General features: G+C 43.4%; 1 protein-coding gene across 1 annotated transcript in view; it reads left to right on the top strand.

Moving 5' to 3' along the window:
- ELL2 (elongation factor for RNA polymerase II 2) overlaps window positions 1–22,529 on the top strand; it is a 67,753-nt gene that overhangs the window by 32,398 nt on the left and 12,826 nt on the right. The window contains exons 3-5 of the mRNA XM_002713941.5: window positions 9,226–9,347; window positions 13,790–13,953; window positions 20,495–20,754. Coding sequence (XP_002713987.1) covers window positions 9,226–9,347; window positions 13,790–13,953; window positions 20,495–20,754 — 546 coding nt within the window. The remainder of the gene's footprint in view (window positions 1–9,225; window positions 9,348–13,789; window positions 13,954–20,494; window positions 20,755–22,529) is intronic.

Raw genomic sequence — 22,529 nt, 5'->3', positions numbered from 1 at the left:
GCACTTTCCTGCCCAGGAGATAGACAATGTGGGCAGATGAGGAGACTGAGAGCTGAGATGACAGTTCAGTTCATTTCTACACCAGTACCGATCCTGTGAGGAGACTCATTGGAAGTGACTGGTTAGTGACAGAAAGATGAAATGTAGCTTTACAATAAGAATTGCTGAATTCACTGAGAGACTTTGGTTTTTGCCGTAATACAATTGGGGCTTGGCCCAGCCATAACTACATTCTGAACAGTTCAGTTAAATGTTCTCAAGGGCTCTCACTATTTTTTTTTTTTTCCCCAACAGCTGCTTTGGCATTTGGCTCAATTGTGCATTCGTGCTTAGGCACAGGTTTTCTGTTCTGTATTTCCCCTGATACGGGCTCTCTTATCTGCTGTTGGCATCTCTCCCTTGCCAGTGACTGTCTTCTCCCCACCCCCTACATTTTTTTTCCTGAAAATATCCAGCTACCAACCAACTTACACACAGCCACCTGGTTTCTTTTAAGTAATTTTTAGCCATGAAGGTACACAATGAGTCATAACAAAACTCACTTTGAAGCCCCTTTTAGCCATTGAAACTAACATTGGTCAATTATGTTTGAGAAGTGCACTTAGCTAGTTAATGTATCCAATTGTATGAAGATGCTTGTCATTCTGTCAAAGATACTAAACATTTGTTATCTTTGTGTGCATACATCTGTATGTGTGTACACACACACACACACACTCGATCCCATTCTTCCAAGAAAAACACCTTGGAGTCATCCTTGATTTCTCACTTTGATTCCTTATATTCAGTGTGTCTAAGAAGCAGGCCTGTACCTGCAAAGTACATTTGAGTCCACTCATTTTCTTCCTCTACTGGTGCTGGCTACCGTCATCTCACACCTGGATTTCTATTCCTGTGGGCAGGGATTTTTGCCAGTTGAATTCCCAGTGCCCAGCCTGGTACTGTTCAGTTAGTATTTGTGGAATAAATGAATGTATTAGTTAACCAACATCACCTTAGCAACATAGCATTTAGAAAGTTGATTTTATATTAAGAGAGCCAGATATTATTGAAGGCAGTTTTTCAGCTTCGGTTATATAGCAACTTGCAACTTGGGTGTGTGATTTTTTTTAACAGTACTTTACTTCCATAGATGTTATTGCTTCCTTATAATTTCAATTAAAATTAGCTTGAAAATGTTGCCACTGGTGATGTTTTCTTCAAAATGCTCATAAATATAAAAGAACACATTAGGGCCGAGAATGCAATTCTGAGGAGTAATTTTTCTAATAAGACTAAGACTGTCCTACAGAAGTAGGCAAGTACAGTGTTAGGCTGCTCTACTCTGTAATCCAGAACTATTTGAACAAGTGGCAGTACTGGATTCAGAGGAGCAATGAGAAATAGTAGAGAAAGTTGTCCTACTTTACTTTTTCTTTTCTCCTTATACATCTTGCTGAAGAGGAAGAACATAAGGAAGTAAATGAACATGTCCTGAATTATTTATGGTAATTGCTTCATGAATTTTTGGGCAACTGCCATCTTTCTCTTTGTGATAAATCTGGCATTTGGCACTGTTCTGCTCAGTGAAATAGACGTCTCAGATGTTTCTAGTATGTGTTAGATCTTCTTCACCCTCTACCTTTCATTGTCAGTTACAATATTTCACTCTTTTATGTTTTCTCTAGTACTTACTTTTTCCTATAGCCAGTAACAGTAGCCCTGCCCCTTCTCTTCCAGGCCCTCCACCCCCAACATTGGTTTGTGCATCTGGGCTGATCCGAGACCCATAAAGTTGGGCCCAAAGTCATAACTGCAGTGCTAGTTTGAAAAATAGAACTTGTGACTTTCAGGTTGAGGTTTCTGTTTTCTGTTCTGATTCTAGATAATTCTGCTGCTAAAAACTGTGGAACCTGAATAGTTCATGCAAATATATTTCTGAAGCTAAACTGTGTTTTCTAGACTTTGGAAATCACAGAATTGACCAACAGAGAACTCTGACGTTTAAATGCTTGCTGCAAGTTTTATTTATATCTAAGCTACAGTCTGTATATACTCAAATAACAGGCTGTTGGCCTCCTGAGAGAGTAGAGCGATGGAGGAGGTGGGTCCTCAGGTCATAAAAACTGAGAAATTTCTATTTAGAATGAAAAGACCTACAGCAAAGAAAAGGATTTTGTTTAACCTGGCATTTCTCAGATTTATTTGAGGATAGAGCCGCATTTTCCCAAAAGGAAACTTTTCGGCGTGCTTTGGAAATGCCGGTGGAAAGCAAGCAGACACTTCAGTTCTAGTCCTGGCTGAGCCGGCAGTCACCATTTTCATTCATTCAGCAAGTACACAGTGAGTGACTGCTTCTCGACCCGCACCATTTGAGAGGCTAACTGTAAACTCAGGGGACACAACGCAGACTGTCCTTGCAGACTGCATACTCTAGTGGGAGAGAAAGAGCACGAACATAGTACGTAAGCAAGACAAGGGGTGAAGTGTTTTAGACATGCATGGAACAGGGTACGAATTTAAATTTCACTGTGACCCCGAGCAAGTCCCCAAGTCCCTTGTCTAGCATCTAAAGGAAGAAATTAAACTGGGTGATCTTGGCTCTCCCAGCCCCCTGGTCTGCTTGGAGACCAGTCATTGTCACATGGTTCACCAGCATCTCATAGGGTGCTCCCAGCTGCCTTAACAGATAAAGTTGTATGAGAACATTAATGCTCTTGAAATGACTGTCAAAGAACAGCTGTGTACATTTAAATCATTTGAAAATCCCACAGAAGAAGTAAATAGGAAAAAAACATAGTGGCATCCCTTCTGATCTAGCGCATGCCTCAGACCAGCAGCAGTGGAGAGTGGAACAGTGGGCAAGTCTGCGCTCAGGGCACCAATGGCTTTGAAGCACACCTCAGCATCCCTCAGTGTGCGTGCGCTGCGCTTCTGCCCTGCATCCTCGTGTGACTGGATGTCAGAATGACCTCTCAGACAGTATGCCATCACCACATGCCTGAGCCTGCATCTCAGAATAATTAGAAGCTTGGGTATATAGTGTTTATGTTAATTACAAATGTCTGAAAGTTTCCTGAAACGTTTTCTTCATAGCTTTTATCGAAGATAGGCTGGAGTTTGGGAGGAAGGTTGTGGATTGTGGTCCAAAGCCTTTGATTTTCAGTCTCTCATTTTGGGAATGGAAATTAAAATCTACTTTTCCAGTTGCCCAGACATAGTGGTATATTTTTATAGCCTTCCCGTTCAATTAAAAAAAAAAAAAAAAAACTGTTGGACTCTGTCTTTAGTACTTTTTAAATATTTCATTTTTAAGTCATTTCACTAAAAAATTTCAAGGATGTCATGAGTCCATCAATATAAATATACCACCACTCACCTGTAGGAAGAGCTTAAGATGCTACAATCAATGTCGAGAAGTTCCCATTTTGCTGGAGGTTATTCCCTTCCCAGATTGTTGCTAAGTCAGACCTTGGGGTTTATTTCCCAGAATGGTTAGCCAGGTCCTGGAAAGCTGACCAAAGGCCTGCCAGCATGCCACTGTATTTCCATTGCCCCCCTGTGTTCCCTCCTCTCCTGTAAATCCAAAAGGGAATGCCTTGTCATACATGGGCTGTGGTACAGGCTCCTTCAGGTACATCATAGAGAAGAGTGATGCGTACCCCCAAGTCCCACTTTCAGAGGTGTCTCCAGAGTAGACAGGATCCCAGACCCACCCTAGCATGGCCAGCCACTGCCTCTCAGCCTCTTGTGCTCTCTGAGGTTCCTACAGCTGATTTCTGGGGCCCTTCCCCCTCGCCTGGCCGCAAGGTCACACACAACTTGCTCTTTGCATGGCAGTCTCCTGCTTTCCTGCCTGTGGGTTCCTGCTGTTTAGACTCACGGCTGTAAATGGAAGTGCTGCCACATCTGTGCACCCTTTCCTGCCTGAGAGTGTCCTTGGCTACTGATATGAACACTCCCTATCTAACTGGTACCACCCTCAGGAATTAGACGTTCTCAATCTATAGGCCTTGTAATCGAAGCTTTGAGATTTTAGATAGGAAAATTGCCTGGCAACATCTTGCTCTTGAAATGCCTGCCATTAGGGCAGGCTCTGCCTTCTACATTGCTGCTGCTCTGGTAACTGGAGAGCCAGGGCAGCACAGGAACACAGATGGGCCTGGACCATGGATCTCTTCCCGCCTATCTCCAACCTCCACCTCAGATGCACCCTGGAGTCCCCAAGTGAGCAGGGTTTGCCTTGGTGCCTGTCCCCACTCCACCCCCAGCAGCACATTGCTCCCCCCCCAACACACACACCCTCAGGGGGATGCAAGTGGGCAGGCAAGATTGCTGGGGAGCCCTGCTATCATGCCGCCTTCCTTCCACAAACCAAGGACAGGCCGTAGTTTGTCAGCAATAGTTAGCAGCCGGAGAATCTTATCTCTCTGTGAGGTATAGGAGGGGACTTCAAAAAGTTCATGGAAAATTGAATTAAAAGTTAAGTTTATTTTGGTGCAAAGGGAAGAAAACACTGAAATCATGCATATAAGGAGTCTTCAAAAAGTTCATGAGAAATGCATATTATGAAAAATTCATACATGCATTTCAAAAGGTTTTTTGCACTAAAATAAGCTTTTCATTTAATGCCTTTTGCACAGACTTTTTGAAGTACCGTTATGTAAAAATAAGAAAAGCTAAGGATTAAAAGCCCTTTACAGATAGCAGTTACTCTATATTTTTTTTTAAAGATTGATTTATGTATTTGCAAGGCAGAATGACAGAGAAGGAGAGACAGAGAGAGATCTTCCATCCACTGGTTCACTCCCCATATGGCCACAATGACCGGAGGTGGGAGAGACAGAAGCCAAGAGCCTCTTCCGAGTCTCCCATGTGGGTGCAGTGGCCCAAGGATTGGGGCCATCCTCCACTGCCTTCCCAGACACACTAGCAGGGAGCTTGATCAGCACTGGAGCAGCTAGGACTCAACCCAGTGCTCATGTGGGATTCTGGCATTGCAGTCAGCAGCTTAACCTACTGATTCACAACACCGGCCTTATCCTTTTTGTTCAGCTGAAAACTATACGTTTTTTTCTAATTGTTACTGCCAGTGAGGTTTGTAGCACTTTATTTAGGAGAGAGGTTAGACATTTGGCCTAGTGATCTGCATCCCATATCAGAGTAGCTGGGTTCAATACCCAGCCCTAGCTTCTTGCCAATTTAGACCCTGGCAGGTAGCAGATGATGGCTCAAGTCACTGGCTTCCTGCCACCTGCATGGGAAGCCTGGATGGAGTTCCCAGCTTCCCCCTTCAGCATGACCCAGCCCTGGCCCTTGCAGACATTTGGGGAGCAAACCAGTGATGGGGGCTCATTCTATCTCTAAAATAAATAGCAATTAAAAAAAAAACAGGAATATAGAATCTCAGAGATTATCTCTCTACAAAGATTTGCTTTGTTTATCCTCATATAACCTTCACATTTTGGGTTTGTTCATAGTAAGCTTTTATCTCTTCCAGACTTCCTTTTTAAAAAAAAATTGGTGTCCAGATTAGGTGTTCCAAGAAAATATTTCTTAATCACACCATGAAGCCATTTGTGTATTGGTTGGTTTTGTGATATTTATTAGTTTGCCATAGGAACTTAATCTTCATACTTTATCTATGGCTAAATATTATTTAATATGGTTCAGATGCACTTATCTTACTGGCTTTTCAGCTTTTTCTGGTTGACAGTTATAAAGCTGGAAGAAATAGTTCAAAGAAGTTAAAATAACTTTTTCATTTGAAATGAAATGGGTACGTTTGTTTCTCTAAATTCACCATTTTTTCTTCCATTTCATCATTGACTTTCAGAAGTCAGTGGAGTTAGAATTCTAACTTCTTTTCATAGGAACTGACTCACTTCCACTTCTAATCCAAGATTTCTCAATATTGGCCCTAGTACCATTTTTAATTCTTTGTCATGGTGGCTGTCCTTTGCCCTGGTAGGGGTCTGGTAGTACTTTCTCCTGAATGCCAGGAGCATCCTTCCATGCCAGATGTCCCATTTTGAGAACCATTGCTCTCATCTATGTGTAAGGGCCATATATGCTTTTTTAAACTTCATTTCATTGTATCTGACTGTTACTGTGGTCGTGGTTATATTTTTTAAATAACTGAAGTTTTTTTTTCCCCTATTCAAGAGTCTTTTAAAGAACAAATTTATGAAAGTCTTCAGTGTCTACCATCAGACTAGACTAATGCTTTGATGAGCATACCCAGTAATTAATTCATACAAGATATTTTTCTTATGGAACTATCCAAATTTAAATAAGACTTTCATTGCATGTGTGTGCTTTTTAAAAAATACAATTAAAATGTATAGGAAAATAATTCTTCCACATGAAAGTATAAGGGTTACTTAAGAAGTCTGGGGTATTGGATAGACTGAGGGATGAGAAACAAAAAAGTGTGATTTCTTATTAGCTTTTTTGTAATGCTCTGTTCAGTAGACATACAAGCTAAAATAGTCCAGTAATTAAGTTAAAAACATTGATGGGCCAGCACTATGGTGTAGCCGGTTAAGCCACCACCTGCAGTGCCAGCATCCCATATGGGCACCAGTTCAAGTCCCAGATGCTCCACTTCCAATCTAGCTCTCTGCTCATGTACCTGGAAAAGCAGCAGCAGATGGCCCACATCCTTGGGCCCTTGCACCCACACGAGAAGCTCCTGGCTCTTCGCTTCAGATCGGCCCAACTAGGATCATTGGGACCATTTTGGGAGTGAACCAGTGGATGGAAGACCTCAGTCTCCCTCTGCCTCTGACTCTGTGTAACTGTCTTTCAAATAAATAAATAATTATTTAAAAAAAAAAAACCTTCATTGACAGAATATTGTACATTTGCATTTCTATTTCTTGAAAAATAGAAAAAGACTTTTTTTTTTAAAATGTCTTCTTTTTGAAAACACTATCTATAATCACCCTAGTAGAACAATTTTCTCTACCATGATGAGTGAACTATTGTAGTCCCAAACCTGAATGGCACAGTAAGAAAACTTGGGCCTAGCCTGACATGGAGATGAGACCCCAATTACTGTAAAAATCACCCCAGCTGGGTTCTGCAGATGGGGGTATAGGGTCAAAAGAAGTAGAAGAAAATTAAGTAAGACATAGCTGGGAAGAGGATTTCAATCAGGTGTCCATACCCTTCCCTATGTATCTGCCGCCTACAGTAGGCCTTAGGGAGGCTTAAGGCTAGGGTGCACTTCCTTTCTCTATCACTAGACACTGCTAGTCCCAAAAACACAAAAACAGACCTCAGTGTGTGCTGTTACACAGGCATGCAGGTGGACTTCATATTCATTTGTGTCTGATGCAAGCATTCCTGTGGCTCTTGCCTTCCCCCACTGCTGTAAGAAGTCACCAGTGTGTGTGTGTGTGTGTGTGTGTGTGCACGCACCAAGGAGGTGCTGAGTTCGCACACGCAGTAAGGCAGTCTGATGAGTACCTACAGACAGTAAATTAAGAGCTTTTCACAAAGTGATAGCATTTTAGAATTGAGGGAAATTTGGGGAATTAAAGACTAACGTTAGGTCCTCCAAAAAGGTTATTTATAGAGTAGATAATAAATGTAGAAACTTGCTCCTCTACGAATTGGATCTCATTTAACATAGGGAGTCATGGGATGACACCCACCCCCCACATCAGAGTGTCTGGAATCCCCATCTGGCTCCAGGTCCTTACTCCAGCTTCCTGCTAATGCAGACCCTGGGAGGCAACAGTGATGGTGAACGTGATTGGGTCCCTGCCTCTCATGTAGGAGACCTGGAATGAGCTCCCTTCAGCTTCAGACCAGCCTCTGCCATTGTTAGCATTTGGGGAACAAACCAGTAGATGAGAGTGTGTATTTTTGGGAGTAAGTGTTTTCTGACTCTGTATGTGTGTGTCTCCCTCTATCTGTGTCTCTTTGTCTGCCACTCAAATCAATTATTTGATTAAAGAGTCAATCATACTTTAAATTCATGGATGATAGCAGCTCTCTTGAGTCCTTCTTACTTCTTCCTTCAGCAAGTATGTATTACACGTCTACTGTGTGCCAAGCTCTACAAATTGTCTCCCTGTTTGCTTTCCTTTTCCCCCTCCCCCCTGGGGATAAGAGGGTTGAGGGGTTGGGAATGGCAGCTCCCAGTCTTTCCTATGTATAGGTCCAGGTGTGTGGGTCTTTTAGGGTGAGTTAAATGTGGCAGAGTGTCCAGCAGGGCAGAGCAAGGGCAGGGGTCACACACATTTGTGCTCACAAGCATATTCACACACACACTTGATGGCCACTCAGCTCAGGGTCTTAATCTAATAATGCAGAGAAGAGATTTGGGGGAAAAAATGTTCATCATAAAGTACCCCCCCCACACACACACACACATTATTCAGACTTGTTTGGGGGCTGGTGGGTGGGGTGTCATTTTATCTTACCCACAGATCCTTTGGTAAATCATCACCTAACAACACAGTGTCCCCAGCAGACCCACAGGAGGAAAGGCATGAGGTGCTGGGAGGAGAACCAGTGAAAGAGATTTGTTCACACAAGTTTATTGAGCTCCTACCATAAGCCTGATGCTCGGGGCCTTCGTCATCTAGAGCCACCCTGTCCCCTGCTCTTGGGGCTGCCCATCCGGTAGGGGATGAGACCTTGAGTAAGAATGCAGAAACCACCACTGCCTGCTCCACAGGCTGCCTGGGGCCAGCCTGGGAGTGGCTGCAGACTCATCTCTGTAGGCTGCTGACCTTGTTGTATAAACATGAGGATGAATAAGGGAATCATAGGGCAGAGACAAACGCCTGGCTGCATCTTGCCTGTGAATGTAATTATGGCATTAACCTTGTGCTGCTAGTGACTCTTCAGAAACACAACTCAGCAGGGGTTCTGTCAGACAAAGGAAAACTTGGGGAGCTCAGAGGAGGAAGAGCTTTTTAACAAATTTATTAATACTCTTCTGTAGGAACTGTAATCATTTGCTGACTTGAAATGAAGAGAGTTCCTCTTATAAACTAATTATGGCCAGAAGCGATTACTGACAGTTAAGGGTAGATAATGGAAATAAGGATGCAATGAGTTATAGACATGCTTGTCAGACTCCTTGAATCATTTGGTCATTTAAATGCTGTAAAAGTATTCATCAAGAAGGCTTGGTTATTAAATGATTGTCACTTAAATAATTAGTGGATCAGTCAGAAGATCCTCCATGCAAATTTATAATCTGAGGTGTTTCTTTTCCTCTTTTAGCTTGTCAAAATCCCCAAAAATGATCCCCTCAACGAAGTGCATAACTTTAATTTCTATTTGTCAAACGTGGGCAAGGACAACCCTCAAGGAAGCTTTGACTGCATTCAGCAAACCTTCTCCAGGTAAGTGCTTTGTAAGATGTGCAGGCTTTAAAAACACTAAACAATAAAATACATGCAGTCATTCCATAAATAATAACTGAATTCACTTGCAGAGCTTGTGTACTTGTTCAGAAGGTATTAAGTGCCCAGCGTTTACTAGAAACGTTGTCACTGGAATGCAATCACAAAATTTTTAGATTCACACCCTTGAGGGGCCACTACGGTACAGACAAAATATGTTATGGATAAAATAGGAAGTTTGGGGCTTTTTATTAAAGACTATTTTTTAAAATTTGTAAAAGCTTTTATTTATTGACATAGTCAGGATTCACACTAAAGGGTAAAAGAGAGAAAACATCTTGGGTGTCCTCCCTCTTCCTACTTCCTTGGTCAAGCCTTGTTTTAAGGTAGATTTTTAAAAGTCTATTCCATAATGTCTTAGAAACTGGAAAATTAACCCTTGTAGAGAAGTCATCTCCCCTGATTAAAGGGGGGTGGGTGGGCAAAGAACACATACCCACCCCAGGGTACCATGGAACCCTTATGCACTTAGCTCCTCTGTAGACAATAAGCCCCTGTTGCTGGTTCTTTGCATTGGTTGTTTCTGATTAAAGAATGAGCCCTTGAGTAGGGGGGTTTGCTCTTTCCCTACAACAAGACAAAAGAGGTTGGGGGCTCGCTCCTGTCATCAGTGGGTAAGGCTTTGACATTGGCCCTGGGTCTATGCATCTCTCATCTGTGTAGCACTTAAAACTGTAAGGGCCTGATGTATGTGTTTGAAAGAGCGGAAGCTGTGTTTCAAGCAGGCACAGGAGGCGAGATAGAAAGGATGATACACAATTGAAAGAGTTCTAAGTTTCTCCTCCCATTTAAGGTGATGACGTTTTTGTTAAATTGCATATACTGCAGTTTATGTAGACTCTGCTGTGTCATCCACTACAGTAGCCATAGTCAGGTGTGACTGTTTACATCAAATAATATTTAAAATCTCATTGTTCATTCACATGACCCACTTTTTATGATCTTTGTAGCCTCATGTGGCTGTCATAGTGGGCAACACAAATACAGGGTATTTCCACCTTTGTGAAAAGTTCTGTTGGATAGCACTGGGAGAAGACTGTGGAGTCGCCACATGGAAGATCCTTGCTAATTGCATAGACCAATCCCTTCATTTCCCAGGTGACTATCCCTAGTTACCAAGCTGGTTGGTGAGTGGCTGGGCTAAATGAGACTGACTTACTCAGAACTCCAGTCCAGTGCTCATTACCGCCACAGAGCACACTAATTTCTAATCGTGGTGCCATCACCTGTGAATCTTGTCTTAAGTGAGGAAATTTTGAAGTCAAATTGAACTATGCTCACGTAGGAATTTTATTAAAGGATTTACTCCCTTATGCAAAACTAGTGATACCATCAGAAAAAAATCAGGTTTCACCCTTCCATCATAAATACCCTGCATGTTTATTCCTACCTTCCTTGATTTGAAAAGTACACACAGTGCTGTAAGAGAACAGAAACTGTTATTTTGAGAAAATCAGGGCAAATGTTTTAGTATCCCTTCAGAATGATCTAAGGTGCTTTTTAAAATGAGGTGATATAAGCATAAATTGAAATTTGCCACCATGAAAACAAAAGTACTTAAAATTTCAGTTCTCAATTTGGCAACCAAATTTAATTTTTTTAATAAAATATTTGTTTTTTATTGATTTGAAAGGCACATTTACAGAGAGAGAAGGAAAGACAGGGAAAGAGATTTTCCATCCACTGTTTCACTCCCCAAATGGCTGCAACACCATGACTGGGCCAGGCCAAAGCCAGGAGCCTGGAGCTTCTTCCAGGTCTCCTATGTGGGTGCAGGGGCCCAAACACTTGAGCCATCCTCCACTGCTTTTCCCTGACAACCAGCAAGTAGCTGGATCGGAAGTGGGATAGCCAGGTCTCAAACTGGCCACGCATGTGGGATGCCGGCTTCACAGGTGGAAGTTTAACCTGCTACACCACAACGTCGGCCCCAGTTCCATTTAATTTTTACTTTTCCCGTGGATCTTGTCTCTTCCCTAGTAGTGTGTGCTCTTATACGGAAGGGGCTTTCTTACACCTGTTTCTGTTCTCACTGCACTGGTTAAGCTCAAAATAGGTGCCATAGCCAACAAATATGGATTAGCTTGTTTCCTTTCTTATCTGGCTTTTTAAGCCTCCTTGACCCTCACTTTTCCTATATAACATGGTGGAAATCTCATAGTCAAAATTATCTCTCAAAAATTCTTTAAATCTACCCCCTTCCCAGGCTTAGTGAAAACTGCACAGTTTAGGCATACAGGGTACCATAATGCCAACTCGACCGTGGGAAACAGTGAGCAAGGCTAGGGAAGAACTGTGGAAACATTTATACACATATGCCCACGTGTTTACACTTTCACAGTAGCTCAGCTGAGAATGAAGAATTCTAGAAAGCATCTTCTTCCCTGTCATATGTGGCTCCATTTTGTTGTCACCTAAAAGATATGTTTCCACTGGCGCCGCGGCTCAATAGGCTAATCCTCCGCCTGCGGCACCAGCACACCGGGTTCTAGTCCCGGTCAGGGTGCCGGATTCTGTCCTGGTTGCCCCTCCTCCAGTCCAGCTCTCTGCTGTGGCCCGGGAGTGCAGTGGAGGATGGCCCAAGTGCTTGGGCCCTGCACCCGCATAGGAGACCAGGAGACCTGCCGCTGCGGCCATTGGAGGGTGAACCAACGGAAAAGGAAGACCTTTCTCTCTGTCTCTCTCTCTCTCTCTCACTGTCCACTCTGCCTGTCAAAAAATTAAAAAAATAAAAATAAAAAATAAAAAAAGATGTTTCCTTACCTCAAAAAAACGCAAGCAACAATTTCATCATGACTGGCAGTAGGTTCAGCTTATTCTGGCTCTTAAATTACAGTGTAAATAACAGGGAGAGTTTTTTTTTTAATTGGTTTTCAATTTCTTTGTGCGAGACAGAGCACTCCCATCAGCAGATTCACCCCCTAAATACCCGCAGCTAAAGCCAGGAGTTAGGAAGTCAATTCAGGCTCCCCGTAGTTGGCAGGGACTCAGTTACTTGAGCCTTCAGTGCTGCCTCCCAGGATCTGCATTGACAGAAAGCTGGAGTCAGGGGCCAGAGCCAGGAGCTGAACCCAGACATCCCAATATGGAATAGAGACGTCTTAACTGGGGTTGTAACCACGAGGCCGAATGCTCCCTCCGAGCAAGATGTTTAAAAACAAACTTCTTGCCACCAGACCTTCCCGCTCTGCAGTCATTTCCTCCCACTCTTGTCGCTCCATCTTTCGTCCCCTGAGGCTTCCTCCTTCCTCCCTTCCCTCTTTCACTGGTTTTTCAGCATTCCAACATGCTCAAGTCCGTCTGGTTAAAACAAAAACAAAAACAAAAACAATGTAGTTCTTGACCCAAAGTCTGACTTCAACCGCTAGCATCACGCTAGCATCCCGTTAAAGCTGTTTCCCCAAGGGGGCTGTGACCTCCTTGCCTCCAAATCCCACAGATACTTACTGTTTCCTCAGTCTTCTGAAATTGTTCCCAGCGTTTCCCAGTGCTGACCACTGTGTGCTGCTTGAAACATTCTGTTCCAAGGGCTTCCGCGACACAGGGCTGTTCTGGTTGTCCTACCACTTTGTCTGGGGTTTTCAAGTCTTATGCGGCTGAAATATGAATGTGCTCCAGGTTGCTCCTCTGAGACCCCTTCTTTCTTCCTTCCTTCAAACTCACCACTCCAACATCTCATTTTCTCCCTCCCAACCATGTCCCTAACCTGCCCTTCTTTGGGTTCACTGTCTCAGAAAATGGCACCTCTGTATATCTATAGCCAGGCCACATCTTTACCCTCTTGCCCTCTCTCCCTGCGGGGCAAAGCATTGATGAAATTCTGTCAGTGTTCCTGCTGACCGTCTCTGCAGTGTACTGACCCCTGCCTTCTCACTGACCTACTCTGGTTCAGCCATCACGTCCTGCCTGTGATGCTCCACCTCCGACCAGCTTCTCAGCGGTCACTCATGCATTCCCCTTCCTCCCAGTCTGTTCCCTATCCCTACTGATGAATGCAGTTCTAATGCATGCATATGCTGGTTTCACTGAAATTAAGTTCTCACACATTTCTCCTACCAGTGGTAGGTGATTCTTTAAAATAATTGACTGCTAAGTGGAGGTAGAAGTACAAGGCTCACTGGGGCTCTGGTCTTCACTCCAAATACAAATTTTGCTCCAAATTTTATGCATTTGGTCTCCAAGAAGTCATTTAGAATTGAGGGGGGGAGAGATATGAAAGGAAGAAAAGATATTTATACACCTTAGATAATCTTTACATTTAAAAATTAATATTGGTTATTTTAGGATTACAAACTTCTCTGGGCTGTGGATTTTAGTTCTCGCTTGCCTTTATTGTGCAGAGTGACAGGCATCTCTAACTAAGCCACTGTCTTCCTTGACAGCTCTGGAGCCTCCCAGCTCAATTGCCTGGGGTTTATACAGGATAAAATTACAGTGTGTGCAACAAACGACTCGTATCAGATGACACGAGAAAGAATGACCCAGGCCGAGGAGGAATCCCGCAACCGAAGCACAAAAGTTATCAAACCCGGTGGACCGTATGTAGGTTTGTATATATAGTTCTCTTTCTCCCTCTCGCTGATTGATTGGAGTAATTCAAGATCACTGTAGGTAAATACTGGTAACAGTAACTCAATGAAAACAGAGAAATTAGTTTTCAGGGCCTTTTGCACCACAAAAAAAGGTCATTAGTTCTCTTCAAATTACTGGAAAACTAAAGAAGAAATTGGAAAGTTTTATAACTTTGCTGAGCCCTGAAACCGATGTTGACTATTGTTATTTACAGTATTGGGATCTAGTCGTGTCACTCATGTGGTTGTAACTGTGGCATTTGTGTTTTCCCTGTCACTGGATGATGCGATTTCAGTGATGGACAGTTTGGTTCTTGTTTTGTACTTCTGTGGGGCTATTTTTATAGTGAGTGTGAGTTGATAACCTCATTATTGCAAATTTTCTTATAGTTTCAAAGAATCTTTGCACAATAAGGAATTTTTATTGCAAAAGTATTCAAATGTGCCTCTAAAAAACAGTGCATTAGGGCACTAGATCTTTGGTGCTGCAATTATGGTCCTCATCCTCATTAATTAAGAGCCTACCCCACCCCTATCATATTTATCATGAGCTCACTCAAATATCCATCAGATTGAAAGGAAATAAAACCAGACCAGCAAGAGGAGGCTGTCTTTTATGAGCTGTGACCCTAACAACTCTTGAGGGGTCGATTCACAATGACTGTTAACAGTAATAGAATGGTAAGAGTGAAGATGAGCTCCTTTTGATTTCTTGGTTGGTCAGCTTCTTAACACAAGTCACTCTAGTTAATGGTGAAAGAATATTAATTTGGAAACTTGTGCTCATAAAACTCAGTCTGTTGATGAGACTGAATCAACATCTTTCCAAGGTTTGGTGTAATTCTACTCTGTATTTTCCCATTGCTGATCCAGCTACAATGCATTCAGCTTTGAGAAGCTTCACCAGTGGTTTAATAAGTATTTCTCTGGAACATAGCCAGTGCTCTTGGGACCTGGTGCTTAGCTTAGATACATTTAGTTTGGTTTAACAACAATTCACAGCTTCCCCAGGTATCTATACCCATAGGGCTCCGTTCCCTGCCCAGTAAGCTACCAGATGAGGGTTTTCACCTTCCCTTTCCTGCTGACTGAAGTTAGCAACTCCCTCCTTTCTCCTCTACCCTGGTAAGTAACTTAATTAGCTTTCTGTGCTAGTAGGCTAAGCCTCGAGTTATTTTTAAAATGCACAAGATCGGCCACACTTCAATTTAATGACAAACTATGAATTCCCAGTCCTGTTTCTCTGCAAGTGTTTCACTCTGTACACTACCACCGTTTTAGAAACAGTGAGGCAAACTGGTGTGCCTGACAAATGAACGGAAGACTCAAACCATCAAAGTGACTTTTCTCCTCCTAGTAAAACCAGCTGAAATTCTCTCCCTTTGATTCATTCCAAATCTTGAAAATCATCGACAGTTACTGCACTTCTCCCCCACGGGATCCTCTGGTGTCTGCTCTGGTCCTGTGTTTCTGTTTGTTTTGGTAGGTCAGGTGCAGTTCATTTTCGGCTTACACAATGCCTTTTCAACACCCAGCATCCCACAGGCTATTCACTGGGCTGGGCCCTATAGGACTTCCAGGGTTTCTCACAGACATTACTGATCATTCATATGCATTTGGGGGAGTGACCACAGAAAAATCTAAGGTTATCAAAGTTGAAACCTGAACCACATTGTATCTTTACCCTTCCACGAAGAGCTGGCCACCCCCTCTGCATATGTCTGTCCTCCCCAGAGCCCTAGTTGAGCCTTTGCCTCTGTGCTGTGTCCTCAGTGTCCTGGCCACTCACTATCATAGCACAGTGCTCTTCTCTGATCTTGAATCTTGTCATTAACCTCCTTAGCCCTTTATTCTCCAGGTCAAATAACCCCAGCTTCTTTTAACTTTTCTTAATATGGCCTCCATCCCAAGCCTTTAATTATTTTTATTGTCCTCCTCTGGGCTGCCTCCAGTTCCTCCCCTCAGAGTTCACAACTGGACACTATTCTTAGCAGAAAGGCTGACTGGTTCTGAAACTCTGGGACACTGCCTGGTTTTCCTGTCTGTTGGGAACGTTGCCGTCCTTTGTTCCATCCTGTTCTGATTGGTTTCTTTGCCCTTCCCTATTACCAGTTCTTTTCCATATGTTTCTCTCCTTTTGGTCAGCTCAGTTTGAATCTTTCAGCTTTTTTGGGTGTCTCAGAACTGCATGATCCTTCTAGGTGGCTGCATCATTTGTCACCCTTTAATGCTAACAGTACCCAGCACTTCCTGAGGCTGCTGCACATGGTCCCCCTGGAGCTGCTCCTGTGGACCTCACCAGCACTCTGAGAAGTAGGTTAAGGTCCACTCTCCAGTCTGCATAGCAATGGCAAAATGGTGCAGGTATGGCCTCGTTAACAAGTTGTGTTATTTTCTTAAAACAGTGGGAGGCCCTGCCTTAGTTCTTAGTTGTCTAAATCGTGCATCATGACACCAGAAGCTCTCCCACACCAGACTAGAGGCACCTGCAGAGCACGGTTCCTTTCAACACTCTCAGCCCAGGTGGAGGACAAATGATAGTAGCGCTGGGGCCCCATGCCGGTGCTGGCATGATGCCAGGCCTTGATGGCTGAACCAAGGCACAAGACCAGTTTAAGGAGGACTGTGCCCCTGGGGCTAGTGGTCACCTGGCCTTGTCACAGTATGGGTTTCTGCGACCCTCTTGTGGGCTGGGAAAAACCAAAGCCTGTTTGCGAAGAGAGGAGAAAGGAGAGGCTCCAACCTGAATCTCACTGGTCAGTGGTGCACATAATTGCATTGTTAGAACCCTGCCTCTTTGTTAAAAGGAAAAAGTCCATAATCACCACTGCTTTCCAAGTACGAGAACCTTAAGCCTGCTCACTGACTCCTACTGGAATCTGGAATTTTTTTGATTTGTAAGTTTGTTTAATTTTTTTCCCCACTCATGTGATCAGTTGATTTTTTTTTTAAGTTTTATTTAAGGTATACAAATTTCATGTATTTCTTATATACAGATTTAGGAACATAGTGATACTTTCCATCCTGCCTGCCTTCCCACCCACGTTCCAACCCTTCTTTCTCCTCTCCTCTCCTCACTGTTAATTTTAACATAAATCTATACATGTAGTAATATTCAGGTATAGAAAATCACCCAAGAAATCCACCATTTGGGCTTCTGTTTCCAATTTTTCCAATTTTTGTCCCCTTTATTTATGGCAAGTTAGCATATTTTCGAGCAATTGGATAAATTGTTATTTATCATCTTAATTTTTACAAATATTAGAGGCAGGATATGTAACCTGGATAACATCTATAATGCTTTGTAGTTCAAATACTTTGTGACAGTTGGGTGTGTATATTTTGGTATTAAAACTTTTGAAAAAATGATCACAAATTCCAAATGGGTTCCATTGCAGCGGATTGTGTGTGTAACCATGACAGAGCCACGTCGTTGGCACAGCACTGCTGATGTTTTCCTAGCTTTGGGTCATGCTGCCAGTGTTTCTGGTCAGGATCCACAGAACAGAGAAGCAACTGCAAAAAGTGGTGCAGCCTCTCTCTCTCTCTCTCTCTCTCTCCCTCCCTCCCTCCCTCCCTCCCTCTCTCTCTCTCTCTCTCTCTCTCTTCCACCCCCTTCCTTTCATATTGTTTTCTAGGGCCATTTCACTGAGGGGTAAATACTTTCACCATCACGGATTAAATGAAAAAGCTAGGAGTGCATGCCTTGTTATGAATCAGTGCTTCGGATGTAGTCCCAGATTACCCAGCCCTGCGACCCATGGCTGCTGTTTATATCCGGAGCCCAGGGAGTTGATTAGAGTTGGGTCTGGGAAGAGAATTAGGCTCTCCCACAGGCTTTATTAAAAGGGTTTTTCTGAGGCAAATATAAAAAATAAAAATGAAGCCCTTCTCCCCACCTGGAACCTAGCATTTTCCTGCTTTGTTTTTTTGGTTGTTTGTTTTTACTTCACCAATTTCTTTTTCACCCATAGCCTGTCTGTCTTTGAACTAGAGGACCCCTTCCTGGTTGGGTAGGCACAAAAGGAACGGGGGTTGCTGAGCAAGTGATCTCTGGGTATCACTCAGTGGTCCAGTGAGTCTGGGTTCTTCCACACGTTTGAAAGAAAGGGTTCCCTGTGACTGGCTGTCTGAAAAAACAGTGAAAGGAGTGTGCTGAGTGAGGGGACTTGAGGAGAGGTGACCGCCTTGTATAAGCACCCCAGGGAAGGTGCCAGCTCTGTCCTCCCCCTGACCAGACTGACTTCCTGTCCATCATCATACTCAAAGTCCTTTTAAGAGCAAAGTTAGCCCCGTATTTGTGCCACACCTGTATCTGAGAAGATGAGGGGAATCCCAGAAGACTGTGGAGCCCCCTGAGACCCAGGACCAGAGGCTCAGAGCTGGTTGGCACCCTGGAACGTGGTGGCAGCGCTGTCACTTTCTGTTTATATTTTTCCTTCCTGCTGGCTTGAATTCATTCTAGATGACAGTTGTAATGTTCGTGAACTTGGCTGAGAAGCATTCTCTCCCATCCCCTCCTGACACAAGAAAGGGGAAGAGAGAAGGGCTCCATGGTCAGTTTGCTTTGGAAAATATGAGTTAACAGATTTCTGTTATGGTGAGCCTTGGCAAGGGGGAAGGAGTATGGAATTTATAGTATTTCCTAAACTTTTGTGACCTTGACCCTATTTTTTCCACTAATGCCTATTACAATTTCAAGGGTTGATAGTTAACTCCGTTACATCCCAGAAATAATGAATTGAAAGGCTGGTGTTTAAAATTTCATGTTAGAAATTTCAGCATGTCCCCAGCCTCTGGCTGCCTGGCCATATGGGAAATGGGGACTGGGTAGGTTCCTGCTCCCCTGCCTTCTTGTCGCTTGTTGTCATTCTCTTAGTCATCAAATACTGATTCCAGGCCTGCTGGTAGACAAAGCAACCACAGCCCTGCCCTTCTGCAACTCACAGGCTTAGAGCAAAACATGCAGGAAAGTCTGGGTGTTCATCACAGAACTTCCCACTTCCTAAATGAACACTTTACTATGTGCTCATAGCCCATTGAAAGCCTCGCTTTTCTTGCCTGTGAAATGGGGACAGTGTCCACCTTTTGAGAGTCCTTGTGAGACCTAATGAGATCCTGAGTGCGAAGCTCCTAGTCCAGTTCCCCTCCTCCCATGATTGGTGCACAATAAGTATTAGTTTCCTTTCCCACCTGTCACTGAGCCAGCCGTTTCTAAATCAACAAAAATACAGAAACCAGATCTAAATCTTATCTCCAACTCTTAACTCAGTAGTTAGGCAGTGTTCCCTTAATGTTGAGTTCCTTTATTGTGCAATAGTTTGATTTGTGCAGTCGGTTGTATCCAGATAGGAAAGAAACAGACTAGCCAGGAGAGATTTCCTGGGAACATTCATCCTGTTTCCCGGACTCAAGGTGGAGTGATGTCAGGACAAATCATCCCTCTGGCCAGGCCCGGGGAGTGCAGTGCGGGAGCAGTGACAGTAAGTTCCTGCCCCAGAAGCTGTTTTCACCACAGACCACGGCTGGGGAAAGTGCCTTTCCTCTCCCACTGTTTCTAGCTGATAGTCTGCTTCCTGGGGGAGCTGCCCCACCTGTGCGCCATTACCAGCTCTCCCCCCTCTTGAACCAGAGGGCGTCCAGCTGAGGCTTAGAGTGGACTAAATGAACGAGAGCTTCTACCTTAGACTTCATCAAATGAGGGTTCCAGTTTTGTGCTACTTTCTGTGATGACTGGAGTAGTCAGTGATGCTTCACATGTGTATGTAGCGGCCTGCTCCCTCAGCCCATGCCTTCGCTGGAAGTAGCCACCTGCTAAGTGTTAATGGTGAAGCCAGACAGGAAAACGCTAACCAGCTGAGTCGCCCTGGCCCTGGCACAGGTCTCTCTGTATGATTTCCCGTTCCTCTGCCTCATTCTCCGGGTCTCAGCACCACAGAGGAGAGCGCTCTGTTTTGTTTTGTCCCTAGCCTTTGACTGCTGCAATTTGGTAGGGATGCCTAGTGGACGCCGACTCCACTCCCCGTGGCTTCAGAATCTGGAAGTAAGGTCTTGTGCAAGCTGAGCCATGAGTGTGTTCTTGAGAGGTGTGGACTGGTATGTGTCACAATTCACTGTGCTTTCAGAAATGTTCTATGATAATGCAGAGTTAACTTTTGTGAATGGCACAAATACGCGGAAATTACTTTATTTCCACTTAACATCAAATAACCAGGAATCTAAAAGTCCCCAGTCTGTTAGATTTTGTGTTACTCATTATTTACTGTGTGGGCAAAATACATCTATATGTATTGATTCCAAGAAATGATTCATCAAAAAAATTCTGAGTTCATCTTTTTGGCCACTTACGTAGAATGCTTTCTCTGTGCATGTCTCTTTAAAGTAAAAACTGAAATGAAGTGGCCTTTATTCCCTTCAAAAATAAAGGGGTACTTAAGTGGTGAGTTGTGGAAAGGGAGGTGCTCATTAGGTTGTAGTTTGCAAACGTGTAACCGAGTGGTTTCCCCTGGCCTTTAGGGAAAAGAGTGCAGATTCGGAAGGCACCTCAAGCTGTTGCAGATGCAGTGCCTGAGAGAAAGAGGTCAACCCCCATGAACCCCGCAAATACGATTCGCAAGACACACAGCAGCAGCAGTGTCTCTCAGCGACCGTACAGGGACAGGGTGATTCACCTACTGGCGCTCAAGGCCTACAAGAAACCGGAGCTGCTTGCTCGACTGCAGAAAGATGGCGTCAACCAGAAAGACAAGAACTCCCTGGGAGCGATCCTGCAGCAGGTGAGGCCTGTGGAGCCAGTCCTTCTGCTCACCTGGTGCTCGAGAGTCCCCCTCAGAGGCTTCTTGTTGAGTTATCGTCCTCGTTAGTGCAAGAGAGACATGTCAGGGTCATTCTTGATCAACAACCTATGAAATACAACTCCTGAGTATTGAATTAAATCTTCTTACTTAAGGCATTTAATTAAAAAAAAAAAACTCACTGAAATATGAACATTATCTTCATTTGGGTCAAGTGAATTTTACCCTGAAAATTCTATTAGAAAATAGGTAGGGGTTTGTTGTCTGTTTTTAGTCTTGCATCATGTAAACTGTTGCCTTAATTTTCACTGGCATATTTAGGTGAAGTTGTGTTGTATAGGTCTTCGATTGGTACAAGCCAAAATGGCTTTGCCTGCTACATAATTTAGAATGTGTCCTGCTCTGCCTCACTGTCCTGATTACCCTTCCTTTTATACCACTGGTGTGGCAAGACCAGTCTGCACCCAAGGACATGAATGTGTAAAGAATTAGCTGTGATCAGGTACTTGATAATCACAAGCTTATGTATAAAAGTAGATCATTATTTAATTAATGTCAACGGTTTGTAAAACTAGTTCCCTATATTTTCCATACTGACTTCATAATTCCATGCAAATGTCTGGTCTTCAGAGGACAGTAGAAGCTAGAGTTAAAAAATTTTTAAATTGGCAGCATAAACATTGAGTATTGAAAGCCTTAAAGCTGAATGAATGCAATCATCCTGGAAGGAGATGAGGCATTGAAGGGAAGAGGCCAGAAGACAGGCTGTGAACTCCGCAGCATATGGAGGAAGGAATAAAGGCAACCTGAGAAAGAGAGGTTCTGAGGGAGAGGAGGAAGAAAACAGGAGACTGTCCCATCACAGAAGCCGAGCGATGGGACTGCCATGGGGGCGGGCGAAGTGACGCGCTGGGGGCTGTGACGATCAGAGGATGCTGCATTTTTCCCACTTAAAGAAATGTGGTCATGTCCTCCTCTGTTAATTTATTTGCGAATCTGAATTTAAAATAAGCCTATTGTATTCTACTTTAAAGTAACATTAACATTAGATTCGTAGTCAGCTGAATTGTGAGATGAGAGAAACGTAAACTATCATATGGTATTTGAGTAGTACCTTAAAAAGATACCAAAAAAAGTTATAAAAATGGGCATTCCAGGAGGAAGCAACAGGCAGGAATACCTTTCTCTTAGCCTTAAAAGTACTTCTGGCCTGGCTTGCAAACCCGTGTATTTGTGTGGTTGATAGATTCCAGGCCTTGGTACTCCAGGAATTGTAGTTAAGGGATAAGGACAGATTATACCTGGGACTATACTTGCCAACAAATAACGATAATTTGGGGGTTCCTTCGGTGTATGTTTCCATTTTTTGGTTTTCTGGAATTTCAGGGACTCTGAAGAAGTAGTTCTTTAGGAGAATTGGCAGACATAAGGCACAAGGTTGGTTATCAGGAAGAAAAGGGCAAACAAGCTTCTTAGAACTGAAAGTGTTCATGTGAAGACCAGTTCTGTCTGACTAAAAGGAAAAGTTTAACTCACCATTTGGGCTGTGTTTGGCTTCTTACTAGAAGCGATGAAGGACTTTTATCATGACTCAAAAGTAATGGAGTTAGTGGTCTGAGGTAAATGATGATGTTGACAGTATTAACTGTTTGGTTCCCTTTGACTAGAAAAGTTGATTTTAAAAAGTATCACCTTCTACTTTTCCTATGTGGGCCTATTATTTGACTAGACATATGACAGATGCAGTCGCCATTCAG

This window comes from Oryctolagus cuniculus, chromosome 14 (genome assembly GCF_964237555.1).
Source record: "Oryctolagus cuniculus chromosome 14, mOryCun1.1, whole genome shotgun sequence".
Taxonomy (NCBI): Eukaryota; Metazoa; Chordata; class Mammalia; order Lagomorpha; family Leporidae; genus Oryctolagus; species Oryctolagus cuniculus.
Note: the sequence above shows the minus strand (reverse complement) of the source record. Positions and strands in the feature narration are given on the sequence as shown.